This window comes from Dinoponera quadriceps, unplaced genomic scaffold (genome assembly GCF_001313825.1).
Source record: "Dinoponera quadriceps isolate SergipeBrazil2010 unplaced genomic scaffold, ASM131382v1 scaffold5784, whole genome shotgun sequence".
Taxonomy (NCBI): domain Eukaryota; kingdom Metazoa; phylum Arthropoda; class Insecta; order Hymenoptera; family Formicidae; genus Dinoponera; species Dinoponera quadriceps.
The window spans coordinates 240315-262004 of NW_014559724.1; the positions used below are offsets into that span (position 1 = coordinate 240315).

Sequence of the window (21690 nt, forward strand, 5' to 3'; positions counted from 1 at the left end):
GCTGTTGGGTCACACTACTTGAAAATGAAAGTACTTCTGCCCTATCGACGAGTTGTATTACTTCGATTGCTTATTGAAGATAGTAGCGACTCATAGCGGAGATATTAGAACTACACACTATGAAATAATATTCCATTTTTTGGATTTGGTCAGGTAATTCGAAAGTTGTGATGAAGAAGTTTAAGAATGGTTAAGCTATAAGAAAAGAATAACAAGAGAAAAAAAAAGATCGTGCCTTAAAAATTTTTTAGAATCCTCCTTTCAACGCGCTCTCTGAAGAAGTGGATGTAAATTAATTACACCAACTTTCCAGTGTTATCGGTTAAGTCGCTTGATTCGTGTCCATACTATATCTACAAAATGGGAATCCGCAAAGAGTCAATAATCAATCATCCTATTTTCGTCATACTACCAATCATGTCAATCGACAAGCAGCAAGCTGACCCGATTTTTAACTTATATATTTATTTCATTTTATATCCTTTAATTTATACTTGCTTTTTAATTATTTTAGCAAGCAAGCATTCAACAGTAATATTATATAACTATATTATATTACATATTTGTATAAATAAAATTAATTTATTTGTATATGATTTTTCGATTCAAGGATTTTTGCATTTGCCGGATTTTGATTTGTATATTATTACTGTAAGGAATTTTATATTTGAACATACATGTACAGAGAAACTGAAAACTGTAATTTATAAAAAAAAACGCTTCTTGAATCATTATATTACTATTATTTTTGCCAAAGAGGGAGAGTCACAGTGCATTGAATCTCGTCTATTCTACGTGGACATCAATTAAAATGATGGAAACTATACGGCCAATACAGAGTTGAGTAATAAAATTGAGAGACTTTTCCAAGCGCTACAATTCTCTCTCTTTCTTTCAATATCTGAAAAATATAATCGGCTATTAGAAAGCGATATGTTTCACAATCGACTACCTGGATATACCTTCTTTCTCAGCGACATCATCCACCTCTATTTTGAACGTTTCATATCGAGAAGCCCTCCCTCCAACGGTCAGCGCACGGCTGCGCGACTAACGCGCTGCGCCATCGTACCGCTAGGTGGTGCGTCCGCGGCGGTTCACGCACGCGCGCGACGTGCATCCGCGCGCGCCAAGAAAGTAGTTCGCCTCTTTGGAGACATAACACTGTCGCGCTTGAAAAATGCGACGGTGGTTTCGCGTTTGGAAAAACATCGTCGCTCCGCCGTTGCGTCATCCTCCGGGAAGGACATTGCATTTTCGCGTGCGCGCCTGTCGCGGGCCGAGTCGTTCGTGCGAGGATCGGGCGCGAGAATATCAAAGGTGCTTGTATCACTGCGCCGCACGTTGCTGTGTGACGGAAACGAGTGCGCGAGTCAAGGGGAGAAAGAGGAAGAAGAGGGAGATAGACGGCGGTTCGCTCCGGCGCGAGAGAGAGAGAAAGAGAGAGATAGAGAAGGAGAGAGAGAGAGAGAGACAGCAGCCAGCAGGAAGTGGGCGTCTGAGTGGGGGGGACGTCGAAGGCAGTTGATTCGGTGGTGGCTACATGTGGGTATCCGCCGGCCGCGACAAGGAGATTTTTCGTGCCAGGGAGCAGATATAAAACTTCCTTCTGCGTTGCACCGCCGAGGGACGACGGGTACCGTGTGACGAGCCGTGTGATCGGGAACACTTCACCGTAATCATGCAGATGGATCCGACGACGTTACAGCTAATCCAGGTCCTCGAGAGGACCGTTTCGTCGGGTGAGTACGATGGGAGCTACCTTCGCGTGCCGTCGCGCGGTGTCACGTACAACGTGTACCGGCCCGTTTTCGCCCGTCCGCTTTTTCCCCTCGAAATTTCGCTCGCCGATCCCCGTCGTGCTCGCGCGCGCACGACAGACGGATCTACGCGAGATAATGACGTCGCGCCCGCGTGCACGTTGCGCTCCGTCCGCTCCGACGATTTCTGTCGCAACGTGCACAACGTGGCTGCCGTCCGCGGGCTCGCATCGCGCCTTCCCCGACGTCGGCTCCGTCGCCGATGCGAACGGATGAGATGCAGCGGGCCAGCTCCGACAGCGGCGGCGCGATATCGTGCTCCGGCGGGCTGTTGCTAGGCGCTTTGTTCGCCGCGGGAAAAGTATTGTCCTGCGTGCGTGTGTGCGACGGTTGGCTCTCTCGCACCCCGTACGGTCGTGCTCGTCTACTCTCTAACCTAGAATTCGCAGCCTCCCGACGTAGCGGAGAGAGATACCGGGTATGCGATGTATTCATTTTCTTTGCAGATAAAAATGAGCTGGTGGCTGCACAGAGCTTTCTCCAACAGGCGGCTGATGCTAATCTCGTGAGTAAACGTGGCAATGAGAGATTTATACGAGAATTCTGTGATATACAAATGACCGCTCATCTTAATTTACTCCGTCGCGTGTTGCAGCATGAATTCGTACAACGACTCAGCGCTGTGCTGTTCACAGTCGGCGCGAGCCCCATCGCCCGTATGGCAGCGGGCTTACAGCTCAAGAACCAACTTACCTCCAAGGATCCCGACATGAAGTTCCAGTACCAGCAACGCTGGCTTGCTATTCCCGCTGAAACAAGGGAATACATCAAGAAAAATGTAAGTACCGTGTGTTTATCAAGGACTTCGCTTTATTGTCGCTATTTCACTTTGTTCACTTTCACAATTAAGGTTTGGAACTAATCGATGACTAACTGAACATAATTGACCAATCACATTAGGGAATTAGCTGAACTGATCAATGCTGTTTTGGTCAATTCAGTTGAGTTAATCATTGATTAGTCTTTAACTTTGCTACTGGAACCAGGCACAAGTTTTCTAATAAAGCAGCGTTTATTCTAGGTTATCAGATAATATCTATGTCCACTTTGTCTTTCGATGATAGAAAATAATATGATGAAATATGACGATGAAATAGGCGAATTTATATCATGATGAATGCATATTATTTGCATACTATATATAATATTGTTTGTGGTAAATGCTTGTATTATATATGATATACGATTTTACTTGTGTTATACAAATGATAAACTCGGGAAAGAGAGGTAAAATAATAGCTTTATCACTACCTTTCTCTTTCCCACTCGATGTTTTAACGTTAGATATATGATGTACGATTTTTCTTGTGTTATACAAATGATACACTCGGGAAAGAGAGATAAAATAATAGCTTTATCATTACTTTCCTCTTTCCCACTCAATGTTTTAACGTTAGATACGTGTGTGAAAACTTTAATCTGCAAGTTAGCTCATGTGGAATATAGTTAAAACCAAAACTCATTAAGAGCATCCCTTCGACTTATTGGTCAGAAGTATGCATTATTGAAATGTTGGTGTTAATAAGTGAAATTTTCAAGTAAACCGTACATACCGTAGACACACAAGTGCCATTTTCCTTGCATGTGACAAAGCGGGACGTTTGCTCTCTTGCAGATTTTAGGAGCATTAGGAACTGAGAACAATAGGCCAAGTTCCGCGGCACAATGTGTCGCTTACGTCGCTGTTGCCGAGTTGCCTGTGGGGCAGTGGAATGAGTTGATAGAGGTGCTACTCAATAATGTCACCAACCCGTCCAGTACCGACATAATGAAGGAAGCTACTCTAGAGACTATCGGATATATCTGCCAAGAGATCGAGAGCGAAGTATTAGTGTCGCAGTCAAATCAGATTCTCACCGCTATCATTCACGGCATGAACGGTTCGGGCACGTCGAATCATGTTCGATTGGCGGCCACAAGCGCGTTGTACAATTCACTCGAGTTCACCAAAGGAAATTTCGAGAAGGAGGTTGGTGGTTGCGCACGCAAATTTTACGGTGCGATAAACGTTGGTTTAACAATTCATTTTCTGTTTGCAGTCAGAGAGAAACTTCATCATGGAAGTTGTATGTGAGGCTACTCAGTCCACTAATACACAAATCAGAGTGGCTGCATTACAGTGTCTCGTGAAAATTATGTCTCTGTACTATCAGTACATGGAACCATACATGGCGCCAGCACTCTTTCCCGTAAGTACTAGTTGATCGATTTATTCGGTGAACACGGGCGAAAATTGAGAGCAAAAGAAAGGAAATTACTATGATAATAAAGGAGAAGAAACATCATCACGCTCGTTACATTCGTTTAAATCGAAAGTCACTCACTATAACCGATACTATATTTTTAATACCCATCATTCACAAGAAGGCAGCTCAATTTTTTTCCGATGAGTTTCGCAATACATCCGATAGGAAAATACATCTCTTGAGAATGACTTAAATACAAAGATCCGTTCAGAACGCACTTTTATTGATAAAAGTGCCTTAAATGTGGCTTTCTCAGTCAATCGAGTGACTTCTAGAGACACCTTCAGGCCCCGAAATGGCATCGATCGTATGCACCTGCTGATGGGGGTTTTGTTGCAGATCACTTTGGAGGCTATGAAGTCCGATATCGATGAGGTGGCGCTGCAGGGAATTGAATTCTGGTCGAATGTATCCGACGAGGAAGTCGACTTGTCGATGGAAGAGGGCGAGGCGTCGGAGGGAGGCCGGCTGCCGCTGAAGGTTTCGCGGCACTACGCCAAGGGGGCTCTGCAGTTTCTCGTGCCGGTGCTCATGAAGAAGCTGACCAAACAGGAAGAGTTCGACGACGAAGACGATTGGAACCCCTCGAAGGCCGCCGGTGTCTGTCTGATGCTGTTGTCCTCTTGCTGCGAGGAGAGCATCGTTCCGTTCGTTCTTCCGTTCGTCAAAGACAACATCAAGAGCCCCGATTGGAGGTACAGAGACGCGGCTCTGATGGCTTTCGGCTCCATCCTGGGTGGTCTGGAGCCCACCACTTTGAAACCGCTGGTGGAGCAGGCGATGCCCACTCTCATCGAGCTGATGTACGACAACAGTGTGGTCGTCCGGGACACAGCTGCGTGGACGTTCGGCCGCATATGCGAGATCATTCCGGACGCCGCGATAAACGAGACCTATCTGAAGCCGCTGCTGGAGTCCCTGGTGAACGGGCTGAAGGCCGAGCCGCGCGTCGCCGCGAACGTGTGCTGGGCGTTCACCGGTCTGGCGGAGGCGAGCTACGAGTCCGCGGAAGCCACCGAGGATGGCAATCAGCCGGAAACGTACTGCATGTCCCAGTACTTCGATTTCATCGTTCAACGGCTCCTGGAAACGACGGACCGACCGGACGGGGCGCAGGCGAATCTGAGATCCGCCGCTTACGAGGCGCTGATGGAGATGGTGAAGAATTCGCCGCGCGACTGTTACGTTACCGTGCAAAAGACCACGATGGTGATATTGGAGAGACTACAGCAAGTACTGCAGATGGAGTCGCACATACAGAGCCACTCGGATCGTGCGCAATACAACGATCTGCAGTCTCTTCTGTGCGCAACCTTGCAGTCGGTACTACGTAAGGTGACCGCTGAGGACGCACCGCAGATATCCGACGTAATCATGACCGCACTGCTAGCCATGTTCAGCTCCAATTCTTGCAAGGCGGGCGGCGTTCAGGAGGACGCGCTCATGGCGGTCTCCACTCTGGTCGAGGTGCTCGGCGAGGGCTTCTTGAAGTACATGGAGGCGTTCAAGCCGTACCTCTGCCTCGGCTTGAAGAATCACGCGGAATATCAGGTGTGCTGCGCCGCGGTCGGTTTGACCGGCGACATCTGCCGTGCCCTCAAGAACAAGATGCTACCCTACTGCGACGAGATCATGACACTGTTGCTCGAGAATCTTGGCAACAACGCGGTCCACCGGTCGGTGAAACCCCAGATCTTCTCGGCCTTCGGCGACATCGCGCTGAGCATCGGTCCCGAGTTCAAGAAGTACCTGGACGTCGTGCTGCAGACCCTGGTGCAGGCGTCGCAGGCTAACGTCGACAGAAGCGACTACGACATGATCGACTATCTGAACGAGTTGCGCGAAGGCGTGCTCGAGGCTTACACCGGCATAGTCCAGGGCCTTCGCGGGGACGGCACTAACTGTCCGGACGCCGCCATTGCTCTGATCGAGCCGCACGTGCCGTACATCCTGCAATTCATCACAGCCATCGCCCAGGATCGCGAGCACTCCGAGGGTAACGTGTCGGCCTCCGTGGGTCTGTTGGGCGACCTCGTTACCGTCTTCGGAGCCAAACTACTGCCGATGGTGGAAACCGAGCCGCTCAACGAGCTGCTGGCCAAGGGCCGGAAGTCGCGCACTCATAAAACCAAAACTCTGGCGAGCTGGGCCGCCAAAGAGATTCGAAAGCTCAAGACCGCCGCCAACGCTACGTCCAGTTGGTGAGTACCCCACCATTTTGCCTCGACACTCATGTCAACACCATGTTTCGATTGTTCGCAATTACCTCGGCGCGGATCGCTCGAAAAGACGCACCCCGACACTGCATTTCCTTTTGAGTTTATACAGTCATACAGGTCCGTATATATATATCTCACTAGCGACGGGATTGTAGCCTCATTACTTTAACCGCTTCTCTTCACGCGCTTTTACCTTCTCCGCCGCCTTTTCATGTTTTTTTTTTCGCACATTTGATCAGTTACATCTCTCTCGTTGCCGTGCATTGTCCTCGTTGCTGCGATGGCGAGTGTCGTTCGTCGTTTAACAGCGATATTTCCGTAGCGAGTGTAGTTAGGGTAGGAACGTTAGAGGATATATAAAGTAGGGGGAGGGCGGAAGAGAAAGAGAGAGAGAGAGAGAGAGAGAGGAAGCGCGCGCATAGACGAGCACGCGAGCATGCGGCGGCATTGAGGATCTCCGGATCCCAATGTCGAGAGGAATGCGCTACGAATTCGTTGTAGCGTTCTTCTCTGTCCCTCACCGGACTCGCCGTGTATACCGCGATAGACGCCTGTGCCCGGAACCCCTCCCTCCCCAAACGGAAGCACCGATGAGCGACGGTGACTGATATTTGGCTCGCTTTTGTTGTTTACAGATCACCCCACGGTTGTACTGTCGTGCAATTTGATTTGACTAGAAAGCTATCAAACACAATACAAAGACAACAAGATTGGATGTTGCGGATGCGAGTTGATGGATGTGCGTGAGTTCCGAAGAGATGGGGTGATGAGTCTGCACGTGTCCCTATCCTGGCGACGGTATTTTATCGATATCGGCGTCGAGCGCAGCCTATGATCCGAGAGAAAGGGTATTTAGCGAGAGAGAGAGAGAGAGAAAGAAAGAGAGAAAACGAGTGAGAGAACGAGCGTGCGCGAGATAGAGAGAAAAAGAGAGTGTGCGAGAGAGAGAGAGAGAGAGAGAGAGAGAGTAAATAAGTAGTACCTGTCTGCCGAATACCGACAATGGATGATGAGGAGTGCAAGTGGATGTTGCCGATGAATGAGCCAAGGCCGAAGCCTGCTGAGAGAGAGAGAGATAGAGAGAGAGAGAGAGAGAGAGAGAGAGAGAGAGAGAGAGATGTTGCAAGTATGCTTGGTAAACGAGTTTGCGACTTCTACCCGCGTGATTGAGAGGTTAAATCTGTTGAGAAGACTACTTCGATGGACGTGATGATTGTGAGCTGTGAGAGGAATGAACGGAAGAAGATATGCAAGAGAAGGAGAAAGTGAGATGCTACGAGTGTAATCAAGCAAAACCGAGAAAGGCTGAACGGAGAGTACATGTGTGAGTGAAGAAGAGTGAGAATGAAAGACATAGGGAGAATTTTGGATGAATAAAGTGACAGCATGAAAGAGAGAGAGAGAGAGAGAGAGAGATGAGGAAGAAAGAGAATGTAAGATATAGTAAAATACAAACGCGCGTGTGTATGTGTGTATATGTATGTGTGTGTATGTGAAAGAGAAAAGACGATAGACTTTTTGATTCACGGTTGACACGTTGCGAAGCCCTTGTCGAGCTTTTTAACGATGTGCACCAGATTCCGAATCACATCTTATAGCTATCATTGCTGAGAGTCGAATTTATGCACGTATGAAAGAGATTTCAGTTTCCTGTGTAATCTGAGCGAGGTGCGAATGAATAACGAGGCAGAGAGAGAGAGAGAGGGAGAGAAAGAGATAGGGTGACTGGCAATGAGAGAAAGAGAGACTGAATGTGAAAGATCAGGGGAATTCGTGATGGATGAACCCTGTTCTGATCGTGCTGCGCGAGTATATCGCGTGATCTGTTGTAGTTGTATGAGACGAGTTGTATATGTTACTTTTCCCCCCCGTATACACGTGAATGTCTGTTGCTCTGTTGGTTCATTAAAGTTAATATTTTGCTGGTATAAGTGATTTAGTTGTACTGAAGTCCTCGTCCGGCCTTAAACGTCCGTAGGAACAAATGATATCGAGTGCTCAAGATCAATCCCACTCCACTAACCCATCCACTCACCTACCCACCCACCGCCCCCCACTTCTGCCCTCTCAAACACTCTCCCTGCCCTGACCCCGTTGATATACATACTACACACGTGCATCCCTCTTAGTAATCGAGCACTTTACGCGATCACGGTACTCGCAAGTAGCGCCACAGACGAGGAGCGCGCGCGAGAGAGAGAAAGAGAGAGAGAGAGAGAGAGAGAGAGAGAGAGAGAGAGAGAGCTTTTCGCACTGCCATTGGAACAACGCTGCACGGCTTGTCCAGACATTTTTTAAACACTCGTTTCTTCCTTCCATGTGAGACGTCTGAGGCGCACCGCAAATCACTCGAGTCCGTTTTGGGTGAAATCATCGTCTTCCCGGTCGCACGTTGCCGTGCAGGGACGTCCGTCCCGTCGTGATGCTTTTGCATGACGGGAGGGCCCTTTCACGGTTCACCAGCACTTCGAAGCGGTACCGTAATCGCGTAAACTAGTCGAGTCACGTTAAACGGGTGATTGACATAGCCTAGTGTCACTTGGAAAGAGAAAGAGTGACGGATCTCATCGCGAACGAGATCGCGAATAAAGTCTCGAGATTCGTGCAAGCAACTCCTCCAACATTTGACCGGGTTGTCTCAAGTATCCCGTACTTCTACCTCCGCTTGTACCGCGTCCTTGATGACACGTAGCCAGCGCCGTGCCGACCGCGAATCGTGTTCAGTATATAGAGTCTATTACCTCGCGTATTTTCGGAAACTGGATTAGATACGTAACATGTCATGACAAGTGTATAGTGACATTCTGTCAAAAAAAAGATAAAAAGGGAAAAGAGGCCGGCCGGTCGGTGCCGTAACAATGCGATACGTGGGTTACGTCGCGTCGTCGAGAAACGTGTCTGTGGTAGTGCCATGCATTCCAAATACTTTCGCCAGCGGGTGTGCCGGTACTTTTCGTAATTTGAGTATTTTATAACGATTTCGTTCGTAATATACCCTGTCCTCGTCCCTTACTCGTATCCGCCTCTTATGTGAATTTTGGAGTGCGAGAGAGAGAGAGAGAGAGAGAGAGAGAGAGAGAGAGAGAGAAAGAAAGAAAGAAAGAAAGAAAGAGAGGGTGATGATGCATAATGACGTAGCGTAGGAGTCTCAAGTTCTCAAGTTTAAAACACGAGGCAAGCGTGTTTTAACAAACGTAAGCGTGAAAACGCACAATTTTCTCTGGCACCCATCCGATAAATGAGACTGTGAGAATGTATCGGACGATCACACGTTGGCTGATTTATTATTACATACCTTGCGTCTCTAGGCCAGAATTCTCGTGCGACTTGAATTTTCTCGTCGATGAAACCGATGCACGTACAAAACGAGACGTACGCGTTCTCCTCTGGTGATTTTTTATACTTGTGAATATTATTTTGCAATGTGACGACGTTGGTTGCATACCCGCATAAGTGTTGCCACACGATACTTTCGTAGTCTGGGTTTTTTTACGAGAATCATTTTAAGTCGCATCTATACTTATGTAACGCGCGATATACAGAAAGATTAAGAGAGGAAAGATAACCTGTTTGTTTTTTATTCGTTTGAGTGGTGTTTACATCAACTTGATTTTTCATTTACGCGTTTAAGTCTTGTAACGATGAGACATGATGATAATGATGGACTATTCTCGATAGGTAATTTGTAACATATTGCCAAATTGTAAATAAGCAAGTGAAACATTTAATTACCGATTTGAAGGATCTCTATCGATATATTAATATTTAATAGAATACACACACAATAAGGACGAATATATATTTTTTTTAGAACCTCTTTCAAAGAAGAAGGATATAAACTATTTTTCTATGACAAAAGATTTTCACAAATTGTAAGGTAAAACTAATGTCTTGTCGCGGGTTGATATATTTCCTTCTTGCAAATGCGCAGGAAAATTATTTCGAATTTGTGGCAATATTTATCCGAGGAATTTCATTTCTGTATGTATTTTAAGGCTGCTGGTGCTATTTGTTCAATAGCGATTTTCAAAAATCTGTCGGACACATTTTTGTATCTCTTTTTTTTTTTTGAAATAATAAATTGCAAAACATGATACCACTTGATCTGACAAAATTTATTAAGTAACTTAGCACACAAAAATGCAATAGTTAAATATTTCCGCACGGTCAATGGTAATTAATTATTACGAATATTAACAAACGGCTCTATTAGTGACCAACTAAGAAAGGAAGAAATAATGACCGATAAGAACCAAATCGCGATTTTGTAGCGATGTGTGTAAATTATTACATCGAGGGAGAATATAAATATTCATTGCGTATTACGTACACACCAAAAAATTTTTTGGACAAACGTATGCAACGAATCAGCCTTCCGCGAAAGAATCTTGAATCCCAATGATGTAATTTATTATTAAAACACCTGAAACGTCCCCTAATTAATAAATTAAATGAAATTATTATTTGATTCCGTTTCTCACTTGATAATTTATTATTTAATTGATTAAATAATGATTTATATACGTTTGTCCAAAAAATTTTTTGGTGCGTACGTAATACGCAATGAATATTTATATCCTCCCTCGATGTAATAATTTACATACATCGCTACAATAGCCGCGATTTGGTTTTTATTTGGTTGGCTGTTGTTTCTTTCTTTTTCATACTTAGTAATTAATTAATCTCAACATACCGCTTTGTGTTTATCGAGAGAGTCAATTATATTCTCTTTATCGAAACGCAATGCCCCCTGGACGCCAAAACTTCGCCGAGATTATTTTGATAACTTACTGTATCAGCATGGTTATCACCGACGACGGTTGGTTAACAATCGCGATCGATAACAAATTGCTCGATCGCGATAGACTCGGTAAAGAGACGCGAGTATCCTTTTCTTTTATACATTCCATATAGTAGTGATTAGACGAAGAGAGTGAGAGAAAGAGGGAAAGATAGAGAGAGAGAGAAAGAGAAAAAGGAAAAGAGTGAAAGTGAGAGCTTGCAATTTCTCTACATGACGGTCGTCGGAATTCGTAGCTGATTCTGATTTTGTTATTAACCGGTGCCGAGATTGATTGTTGTTTCGAAATTTTATACCAAATTGGAAACTCATCATCTAGAAATCATCTGCTCTTTAATATTGATTAATAATACACAGACAGCCAATCCGAATTCAGATAATGTATGGAATCTATACTTACCCAGAATTTTATTGTTCTAACGAAGGCGAAAAGAAGTCACATACAGTCGAATAGAAAATGATGATCATTTTTAATCCGTATGTTTTTCGTGCTCTCTCTCTCTGTTGAGTTTTTAATCTTTATTATTATCAACTTGTACATATCTAAATCGAGAGAGAATGATCGAAATACCAAAACTGAAAATTCAAAAAACATTGAGTCACGTTAAAGATTATATAAGTTGACATATGCTCCAGCAACTTATCTTTATTAGAAAATATTATATAAAATAAGGATGATTTTATTATTTTTCCTAAATTTTTACTTGGTTACATTTTCAATTGCGCAATGGTTATCTTTGCATCAGCAAATGTGTTCTCCAAAAGATCGATTCGGTACCGGTATGAAGTCACGGCGAATTGCGTCGTCGGTTCCCACCAGTGTGAGAGGGGGGAGGGAGGAGATGAAAAGCGCAAGTGGAGAAAAATCAGGTGCGAGAGTGAAGTGTGACATTTGTTGGTGAATGGTTGAAGCGAAGTTTTAGGTTTGTGACGCAAGAGAGAGAGAGAGAGAAAGATAGAGAATGACAGGAAGAGAGCGTGAGAGGGAGAGAAAGAAAGAGGGAGATCGTAGAAGACGAAGCGGAGCGACGAGATACAGTCGGCCGCCTGACGGAAGGGTGACAAAAGATACGAAAATACAAAAAAAACAAAGAAGAAATAATAGATTTATATGCGACTGTGATTTTCGGAGAGACTCTCGTGTGCGAGGGGTCGACGTTCTACCCTGACGAGAGCACGGTTCACGCGACACCGCGCGGTCCTTACGCGGTTCGATCGCCAACGGACGACGGACTCTGTCGGACGATCCTGATCCAGCATATCCTACGATCGAAGTCCCCTTTTTTTCCCTTCTACCTCGAGAACCTGATCGAGCCTGAAACGCACATGTCGGGATCGTCGGCAGAGGAGAGAGTCCACTCGCGAGTACCGTGCTTCATCGGGCTGGCTTCGCACGAGCATCGTGCACGACGTCCTCGTCGGACGGACGATCCTCGTCCCTTTCCTCAATTAGCTCTCCTGTTCTGTAGTATCGGGGGAGGGAGAGGACCGCGAGCAAAATCCTCTATCAGCCGGAGCCTCGGGGAATCCGCGTAAACAAGTCCGTCTCGTAAGTCTTGAACGTTCACATGCCAAAGATTCTTAAAAGTCATAGGAGGTTAACGCAACAACAAGAGTTCTCTCAGAAGAATAATCATCGGACTCCGACGCCGCTCTCTAGATTATCACTCACCGCTGTGTGACAAGCCCTCCCTTCGAAAGACGACACCATCCCCACAAACGACGTTCCGCCGCAACGACCGTCTTCCGCACGCTAGGTCTTGACGGAAGGCCGTCCTTCCGGCGTAAGGTCGTCCCCGGTGCGCGACGACGAGGACCTTTTGTCCCGCCGCAGCAGGCACAACGCGAAGCCAGCCCGGGGGGAAACTCATAGTGCGACAAAGCGACGCCTTGTCGACTAATTAGTTGTTAGCCTTTTCATCGTCGAGACTCCTAGAGTGCGTGCGATGCTTATTAGGGAACGTGTACGTGTGAGAGCGTATTACGTAGTTTACATTTAAAAGTCGTGTGCATTACGCTGTATCAGTGATGATGTGCGCTGTGAAATAGGGAGTGAAGTTTATACTTAAGGATGCGTCGATGATGACTGAAAGAGCGGATCGGAGAGAGAGATTGAGAGAGAGAAAGAGAGAAAGATAGAGAGCGAGAGAGAGAGAAAGAGATGATTGGTGACAATGATGATGATGATGTTGCTGATGCTGAGAATGATGTTGATGCTGCTGAGAATGAGAGATGATGAGGGTGTTGATGATGGCGTGATGTGATGTGGTTGGCTCGTGATTCGTCGTGAATCGCGGCGTCACGTTCGAGAAGGGAGAACGGATCGTCGATGTACGGAGAAAACGAAAGCAAACATGTGTAAAAGTAAAATATAAATTTTGTATCGCGGGGCGGGCCGGATCGCGCCGTCCGTCGGGCCGCGGGATCGACGGAGAAATCTGCTCTAGTGTGATTCAGGTCTCACCGACCATATTGTCAGAAATAATCGCCGGAATGTCACTGGAAAGCGAGCGTGCCCTGAAAAATCGGAAATTCCTCGTGCTCGAACAGGCTGGAAAGCCGAGAAGAGGAGATGCCAAAGAGAAGAGAAAGATCGACAGTACGCTTTCACGCCTTTCTCTCCTTCGCACGTTTGTCTTCGTATTTAAACGTAGTCACTGGACATATTTGACTCGGAACATGTTGGGTTGCTCGGTCAGTTCGTACGTTTCGTTTCTGCGAAAGTTTCAAGGCAGATGCTTTTATACATGGCCGTAACTTCGGTCAGTAATCTATCGGCTGTTTTTGTTCTCGATGGCAGGTCATTGAAGGAAAATGAACAGTAAGAAAATTGACCAATCACGTCGATTATTCTCCTTACTCCTCGACTGCGATTGCTTCAGTTTGCTTACTGCTTGCGTTTTTGGGTGCGTCTTAGACGTTTTTCGTGGAAAAATCCGCGCGAATCTACCGAACAACCCAGTATTTCCGACGGGACTCTTAGATTCATTACCCTGACACCTTGCACTAGTAGCAGCCGCAGCGTCGCCGTTCTTCGGAGATCCCGGACGATCCCGCGGGCTCGTGGACGTCCCCGCGATGCGCCGCCCGCCTGCGGTGTCCTTGTACGTACGAGACAATATTTTCGATAATATTTTTTAACGATTGAGCCGCGAAACACGAGCCCAACGCGTAAATCTGTTGTTCGATGCGCTTGACCGCGCGGCGATGGCGCTCGACCAGCGGCATCGCGGGAGTGTACAAGCGAGTCGTTCCTCTTGTTTTTCCTTCGTTTTCTTCCCTGCTCCCCGCACGATACCCCGTCTCGCCGAAGGCGTGAGAATTCCGCTCGCGGAGACGCGTGTCGGTCGAAGTGACGCGAGCTTCCGGGGGGACACCGTCGATCGATGATCTCCGAACTGCGATCCGTCAATTAAGAATCGCGTGTTCCATAGTGTGACTAACTGTGTTAATCAATTAACACCGTCGCACCCGACAAAAAAAACTTCAATAGCGTAGTAGTAGTGATAATATCAAAAAGGAAAGTCGTGAAATCCGCGGGTGGATCTCGCGCTTCCGTGAAATCGCCGCGGGAGAGACAGGGAGAGTTGCCCCTGCACGATTCAGCGATTGCGTGATTCAGCTGAAGTATGTACTACACTCGCTGAGGCTCCCCGCGACGTTTAGCAACCGGAACTCCCGAGCCCTCTTTCTCGGGATCAGACGCCAAGTACGAGCGACGCCACCGCCGCGATGAGATGGGCGAACTAATTAAACAAATAAAAAAAGAAAAAAAAAATGTTGCGTGTGTGGATGATACTTGGTGTGTTGCGTGCAAGAGAGAAAGAGAGAGAGAGAGAGAAAGATAGTGAAGAGAGAAAGGGAGAGAAAGAGAAAGAGAGGAGAGAGAGAGAGAGAGAGAGAAAGAGAGAGTGAGAATACGTGTGTGTGCACTTGTGCGTGTATGTATGCGTGTCGAGTGCTGCCGATCGAGAGACGATCGGATTGAGATAATTATATTTGAGGTGTGTTGGAGAGAAAATGTGTCTTTGGACGATCTATATGCGCGTGGGTGAAGCGAAAAATAAAGTGGACGATGCTGGACGAACGTCCGCCTGTGCCGCCGTTGCTCCACCCTCTCCTTCAGCTACCTCCTGGCACTCGATCCGCCGATCTCTGTAGAATAAGGCCCCCCCCCCCCCCCCCNATAAGCAAGCCGATCGTGATCGGCGCGACGAGAACAAGAAATCACGGCCTACTCTCACGACGCGCGAGGGGGCGATCGAATCGACGCTCGGTCTCCCCGCCGATGACCGGGGATGTTAATCATCGACACTTGCTCAACTCGATGTCCTATTTGCAGCTGCGATCGGTATCGAGCTAAGGGAAAATGCGCCAAATTCGCCGCGGGTATCCCGTCGTTTCCCGACGGATTATCGAGATGGAAAAAAGACAACAGGAGGGGAGAGGGAATGAAGTTACTTCGAGGAATGTGATGTCACAGAAAGAGATTTTATTTTGTATATTCGGGGGAATTTATAAGGGGACGAAAAGCAACAAAGAAACAAATACGTCGGATTTAATACGGGTTCTGCTATCATGTCGCACAGAGTTGTCCATCACGATGCGAAAATCGCGAGGTATTTTCACAACAGCCGACGCGTGAAGAATTTTAGTCTAGTTAGGATACTCGGATGTCGCGATTTAGATTTCGATGGGGGCGGAGAGAGGGAGAGGGAGAAAGCCAAAATCTTCCAAGTGTACAATGTAACACGAAGAATTATCTCGGACTGTGCGGAACATTTACTCGGATTTGTGCGGATTTGACGTCAGATATTCGGAAATCCCGAGATTCTCGAATTAAAGAGTCAAGTGAAGGAAGACGCGCGACGTGTTTGTAGCGTTTCGATTACAGAGTTACATTTTCGGGAACAAATTATACACGTACGCGTAATCTGCGACTTCGAAATTGGCAATATATAAACACGACGATGCAGAGCCACCTCTTCGTCTGAGCTTTGAATTCGTGCGAGTGAATCTTCTTCCCACCTTTCTTCCGAAGAATCTCTCTTTTACCATTCCAAGAAGTGTGAAAATTAACTACAGCATGCACGATTGATCTTTCGGATATTAGAACGGCGAGTGATTACAAGTGAAACTAAAAAAAAAATACGATAACTTGATTTTACTCGCAGAATATCGTACCTCTCTTTCTTCTTCCACTTGCTTCTTTAATCGCAAGTTCCGCGTAAAACAAGTCGCTAATCAGAGAACTTGAACGGGAGAGGGTGCGGCATATCCACGCGGTGTGTGAGTGCACCGCGTATCGTTTATTCCTACATTCGGTTCGAGTCAGTCTTGTGTGATTTGCGAGGATTGTGTTCCCTGTGGAGGTTTGACAATTGACAACGACAATGTGACTTCGGCTACATCGCTTATGAGTGAGTGCCAGAGCGATCGTGGAATGACTGGGTGGACGATTCTTCGGGAAGTGTGTCTAGCGCGTATAATTGGTCACATTAATGCTCGCACGATTAGGATTAGGCCACGACGAGGCTCCGACACATCGGAGGGAAATCGCGATCGCGGCCGGAATTGCTCGCCGCGAAGAAACCGCGAGAGGCGTCTCCTCGGCACTCGCGTGTCCTCGACTCGCGCACGACCACCGCGTGCCGGAACAATTCGATTGCATATCAATTAAGACATTAATGTGGCCGACTGTACCGGCTGTGTGTGCGAGAAACACGATTATACGAATCGCCAAGCGACAGTGCCATACAATACCGAGTCATTTCGACTGCTGTTTCTCACCGTTTTAATTTGATCCTCTTCAAAGACGCGAGGTTGGAAATGCGCGAGAGAGAGAGAGAGAGAGAGAGAGAGCGCGCGTCTCGCTCGCGAGCGCGTCGTGTCGTGACGGACGGAATGAGACGTTCAATCGGCGGAATGCGAATTGCTTCCTGTGTTCTTGTTTCATGATTTTTCTTTCCTCACCAAAAAAAAAACAAGAGAGAGAGAGAGAGAGAGAGAGAAAACACGACGACCCGAAAATAAAAATTCCATTTGAAATCTGTACACACGCAGTGATGCCATTATTACCAGTCGTCGCTCAAGTGTACAAGCACCGCATCGCCGCCGTTATCCGTTTTCGAACATCCGTCTTACATCTGTCCCATATCTCCGTTCGAGAACATGTCTGGGTATATAGTCACGTGAAAATTTGGATTCCTCGATCTCGCGTTGCTCGGAAATGCTCCCGGTGAGAATTGCCGCTTCCGTGAGAGAATGCGTCGCACTTTCAAGTTCAACGCGAGGGATTTCTCTCTCTTAACGGAATTACGTAGTTTCTCATTGCAACAATGGGGACAATCGAAACCATACGAAAATAATCGTCGCGTTCATCCGGATGGGGAGAAGACAGGGGGGACGTATCAGATCGCCGTATCGCGAGGGTCTCCGTAACACGCGGTATGTGTCGGCGTTATTCTTAATCTCTTCTGAGTACCCTTAACCCAATTGAATTTAGAAGAGCGCACACCTCGCGACACGCGTTACAGATACCAACCACCCACCGCGTTTCCAAGTCGTTCTTTCGCTTAGTGGGCGTGCAGCCGAACGAAGGGAACGCGATTGAGAAAGTTGCTCTTCCTTTGATATCAAGTCCGAAACGTCGCGCGTCTTCTTCGATCGCGAGAGACGTTCCGGCACGCTTCGATTCGAATTACGCTCGGCATTCGCGGCGCGTCGACGAAGTTGCAGAACGGAGAAACACGATCGGCATTTCCAGTGTCATCAATTTTCGCAGACCATTCTCACATTCTCGATCATACACTCCTCGCGGATTCCCAAGTCTTTTTCAGGCTCTACGTTATGCCTTTCCACTTGTAACATCAAAAGAGCACGAATAGAAAACCTTCGGAAGACTTAACCGTGGAACCATTAAATTCGACTTGAAGTAGGACTAAAATCTCGACTCGGGTTTCCACTATGGGAAACTAATTCATATCTGTTTGGTCGTTAATCTTCCGATCGGATTACGGAAGCGAGGATGAAAAATTGCGAGTTTATTTTCGGCGTTTCTCAACGAACAATTCCGCGGTACCGCGGAAAAAGAAAAGAGCAAAAAAAAATTACACCAAACGCGACAATTGTAGGAACACTCGAACTCACTGGTGTCCTTGTTATTTTGGGCCCGTCCTGTTAGTAGAAGTCGCAGTGCGACGAATCGCCGTCGACGCCGAAATCGTTAAGGTGCATAGTGGTGCACTTTGCCGGTCCACCAGAAAAAGAAATAGAGAGAAAGAGAGTGGAAGAGAAAGAGAGAGAAAGAGAGAGGGAGAGAGAGATACGTCGTTCTCGCGCTTTCTTCGCGAAAAGAACACCCCGGCAAGAGGATGCGTCGCACCGCTCGAATCGTCCATTGGCTGGAGGCTAATGCACGTCACGTGACGCCTCTTGTAAGGTATCATCGGGGGCTTTCAATATCGCAAGACGAGGCCGAAGTTCACGAAATGGAGCGGCAGGATGATAACGGCTCGATGCGGCCCGATAACGTGGGGGACCAAAGGATCGCGGAGGATGACGTGAGTATTATCGCACGAGCCGTCATTTTATCCCTATTTCCTTTATCCCTTGATAATTGACGGTCGGAGTCTTTCTCGCGTCAATCTCGTCGATTGTTGGCGCGATAACGCGGCATCCGCGTCGTTATCTTTCACGGAGAAGAAGGTCGACGTTACGTTGCGGATATTTCAAGAATGAATCCGAAAGTTGAGAGAATTTTTCCAAAAAGAAAAACGTGAAGGATAACGATACGAGGCGCTTCTCATAGTTGAGAACCACGTACGAAATGTCTCGCAGGATAGTTTCGATCTCGACGATCTTCTGCCGATCGTCGGCGAGTTCGGTCGTTACCAGAAGCAGCTGCTCTGGCTGATCTGTCTGCCGGCATGCCTGCCTTGCGGCTTTTGCGCCTTCAATCAGCTGTTCATGGCCGACACTCCGCCGCACTGGTGCAAAGTGCCGGGCCTGGAGAACTTGGACGCCGCTCGCAGAAAGCGGCTCGCCATCCCGGCGATTCAGGTGCGCGGCTGGTCGATCCGAGAGCTTTGTAGATGCGCGATCCGTACGATCGATATACACGCACCTGCGGACGCACACACCTGTCGATTACATACGTCGGTACATTACATCACATCCGCCGCTACCGCTTCTTCATTCGCGGCTTCGTCACGCCGTACCCCTTATTTAGCGCTAAATGTGGCTGGTTGTTTCTTGTCGGCGCTCTTCTTGAATTTAGCGTTACATCATATATCATTGCGATTCACTTCACTCATATATCTCAGTATCCAACGTAGGCTATGAGTGCTATCAGTTGTGAAAATTCAGAGTACGTGCGCTCGAAAAAGTCACTCCTTCGTTCTTCTTGACTTGATCCTTTAAACGCACGGTTTTTACAATTAGATTACACGATTAGAACAATTTGGTAAAAATACTAAAATGGTTTTTCAATATTGTGTTTATCATAGCACTGGTGTAATTATTTTTCACGCCCGAGTTAATACGGACGTGTGCCTCATGATGATATAAAATAAAGCGTTGCTCGCGAATTAACTCGGGCTTGCGCATTAAGGGGTTAAAAGCAACTCACGCAGTTCCGAGTACTGCAGCTTCCGAAGAGTGTATGTAGTTTTTCCTTCCCCGTGAATAAAGGAAAAAAGATGCGATCACAATTGTTGGAAATATTGTTGTTTTACTTTATGATTTATAAACTTTTACCAATGGAAAATATGAATTTTGATAGATAATAAATATATATTCATTCGTAAAATAATTTTAAAAACACTTCAATTTTATCTGAAATTTCTAACAAATTGCCTAGAAAATGAGGGAATTCTCTGGAAATCTTTTTCAGGTTTGATTAGATACTCTGTTTAAAATATCAAATAATGATTCATCATATTATAAATATATGATTTTCACGTTAACGCGAAAAAATAAAAATGACACGGATATAATTGTTAAACTCACGCGCGTTTTATACTTGTAAATTCCCAGGCATTCGCACTTGTCTCATTAGCATTTGAGAATATGCTAAATATCGCAAGTAATTCGAAATCGCTACTTCGCAGTCTGCAAACAGCTGGAAAGTTATGTCATATGTTGTGCAGTTTCGTGAAACAACTTGCACGGAATTCATTGTCTCGGGCCGACGCCAAAACGCCCGTTCGATTCGCGCGATCGATCCCACTTTTAGCAGCGCGTGAATGTATTATTCATGCGACGCGTCGGCTAAAAGATGCGATGTAAATGCAGGGTGACAACGAGACGTATAGCCAGTGCACGCGATACGATGTCGACTGGACGACGGAGAAGAACAACTCCGTCATGACGACATACTCGCTCGTGCCCAACGCGTCGTGGTCCATCGTGCCCTGCGACCATGGCTGGGAATACGAGACTTCTGAGGTCACGTCGTCCATCGTCATCGACGTACGTCACGTGGTCCCGATCGTAAAGTACACATTGCACAGTCATCAACCGTTTCAATTTGTAAATAGCCGATTAAATTGCTCATCATTGCAAGTAATCAATTGATCCGTGCGGATGTTTGGTGAGGAATCGAGTTTCATTGAGCCGTGACGTTGCGTTTCTCCTCGGTGTTTAGCAACTGTACGTTTCGCTCCTTCCTCCTTATCGAGTGATCTTTGCCTTAATTCGTTTCGCGATTTTAATGTAGCATTTATCCGATTGGAATACATAACGAGAGGTAATTTGTATTTTTTATCGAAGCTGCAATAAACGTTTGTATGTCATTAATGAATCAGATCGAAGAAAATAGCTCACAGTACAATCGCAAATGAATATTATTTCTACAAATATACGTGTGTGTACGTGATATGTACAAATATATTATTATTTAGAGAGAAATCTTAAAAAAAAATTATATGTGTATATAAGAGATTCTTTTTCGGGACAGTTGCATATTTCGAATGAATCTTAACTTCTTTTCTTTTCATGCATGTGTCCTATATAAGAGTTTATTGTGACGGAACATTTGTAGAAGAAACTAAATGTTTCGATTATCAGGCATACATTGAATTTAAGACTCGACCGATTTTGCAGTTTGATCTTGTGTGCGGTCGGGCGATTTATCCGACGATCGGTTTGGTGGCTCTGAACGCAGGAGGTCCTATAGGAGTGTATTTATTCGGTACACTAAATGACAGGTAATTTAGAAAATCGATGTGATTCATTAGATTTTCCAAAATCTAGTTTTCTTCATTTTAGTTTTTCATCCTCAATATGAAGCTTGTTTCATGTCAGTTTGCATTAGCCATTACCTAGAATATAATATTGGTTTTCTTTTTCTTCTTTTTTTTTTTTTAATTTAAAAGTTCATTTGCATAACATATCGCTGGAAATTATATTTCTCGTATTTTGATGTGTGCTGATATATTATCTATTTAGCGTTACTCTGCTTGACAGAATTGGGCGACGGTTATCTTTTTTCACATGTTTGGCGACCTTAATAACTGGTGGATTTTTAACATCGATATCAAATAACTTTTGGACTTGGGCTGTTACACGTGTCATCGTCGGCTTGACAATACCGGCGATTTACC

At 46.1% G+C, this 21690-nt stretch overlaps 1 protein-coding gene across 7 annotated transcripts; it reads left to right on the forward strand.

Annotated features, from left to right (window-relative positions):
- The first annotated feature begins 1015 nt into the window (after window positions 1-1015).
- On the forward strand, window positions 1016-21640 carry LOC106750431 (importin subunit beta-1). Of its 7 annotated transcripts, none has more exons than XR_001374941.1 (8): window positions 1016-1742; window positions 2267-2325; window positions 2416-2598; window positions 3436-3789; window positions 3860-4009; window positions 4406-6267; window positions 18270-18648; window positions 21191-21279. XR_001374941.1 is itself a non-coding variant. In XM_014630771.1 (8 exons), exons 1-7 carry the CDS (start codon window positions 1682-1684, stop codon window positions 21243-21245), a joined length of 2724 nt encoding a protein of 907 aa, XP_014486257.1. In that variant the 5' UTR covers window positions 1017-1681; the 3' UTR covers window positions 21246-21294; window positions 21554-21640. The 7 variants fall into 7 exon arrangements, 3 of the variants coding, with proteins under 3 accessions (XP_014486256.1, XP_014486257.1, XP_014486258.1); XR_001374940.1 differs by lacking the exon at window positions 21191-21279 and adding an exon at window positions 20381-20471; XR_001374942.1 differs by lacking the exon at window positions 21191-21279 and adding an exon at window positions 18926-19014.
- The last annotated feature ends 50 nt before the right edge of the window (window positions 21641-21690 follow it).

Excerpts from the sequence above, each read along its gene's own strand:
- LOC106750431 (XM_014630770.1), top strand. The coding sequence starts at position 1,682 with ATGCAGATGGATCCGACGACGTTACAGCTAATCCAGGTCCTCGAGAGG. Across the intron at positions 1,743-2,266 it reads CGAGAGGACCGTTTCGTCGG|ATAAAAATGAGCTGGTGGCT; the intron begins GTGAGTACGATG and ends TTTTCTTTGCAG. Across the intron at positions 4,010-4,405 it reads TGGCGCCAGCACTCTTTCCC|ATCACTTTGGAGGCTATGAA; the intron begins GTAAGTACTAGT and ends GTTTTGTTGCAG.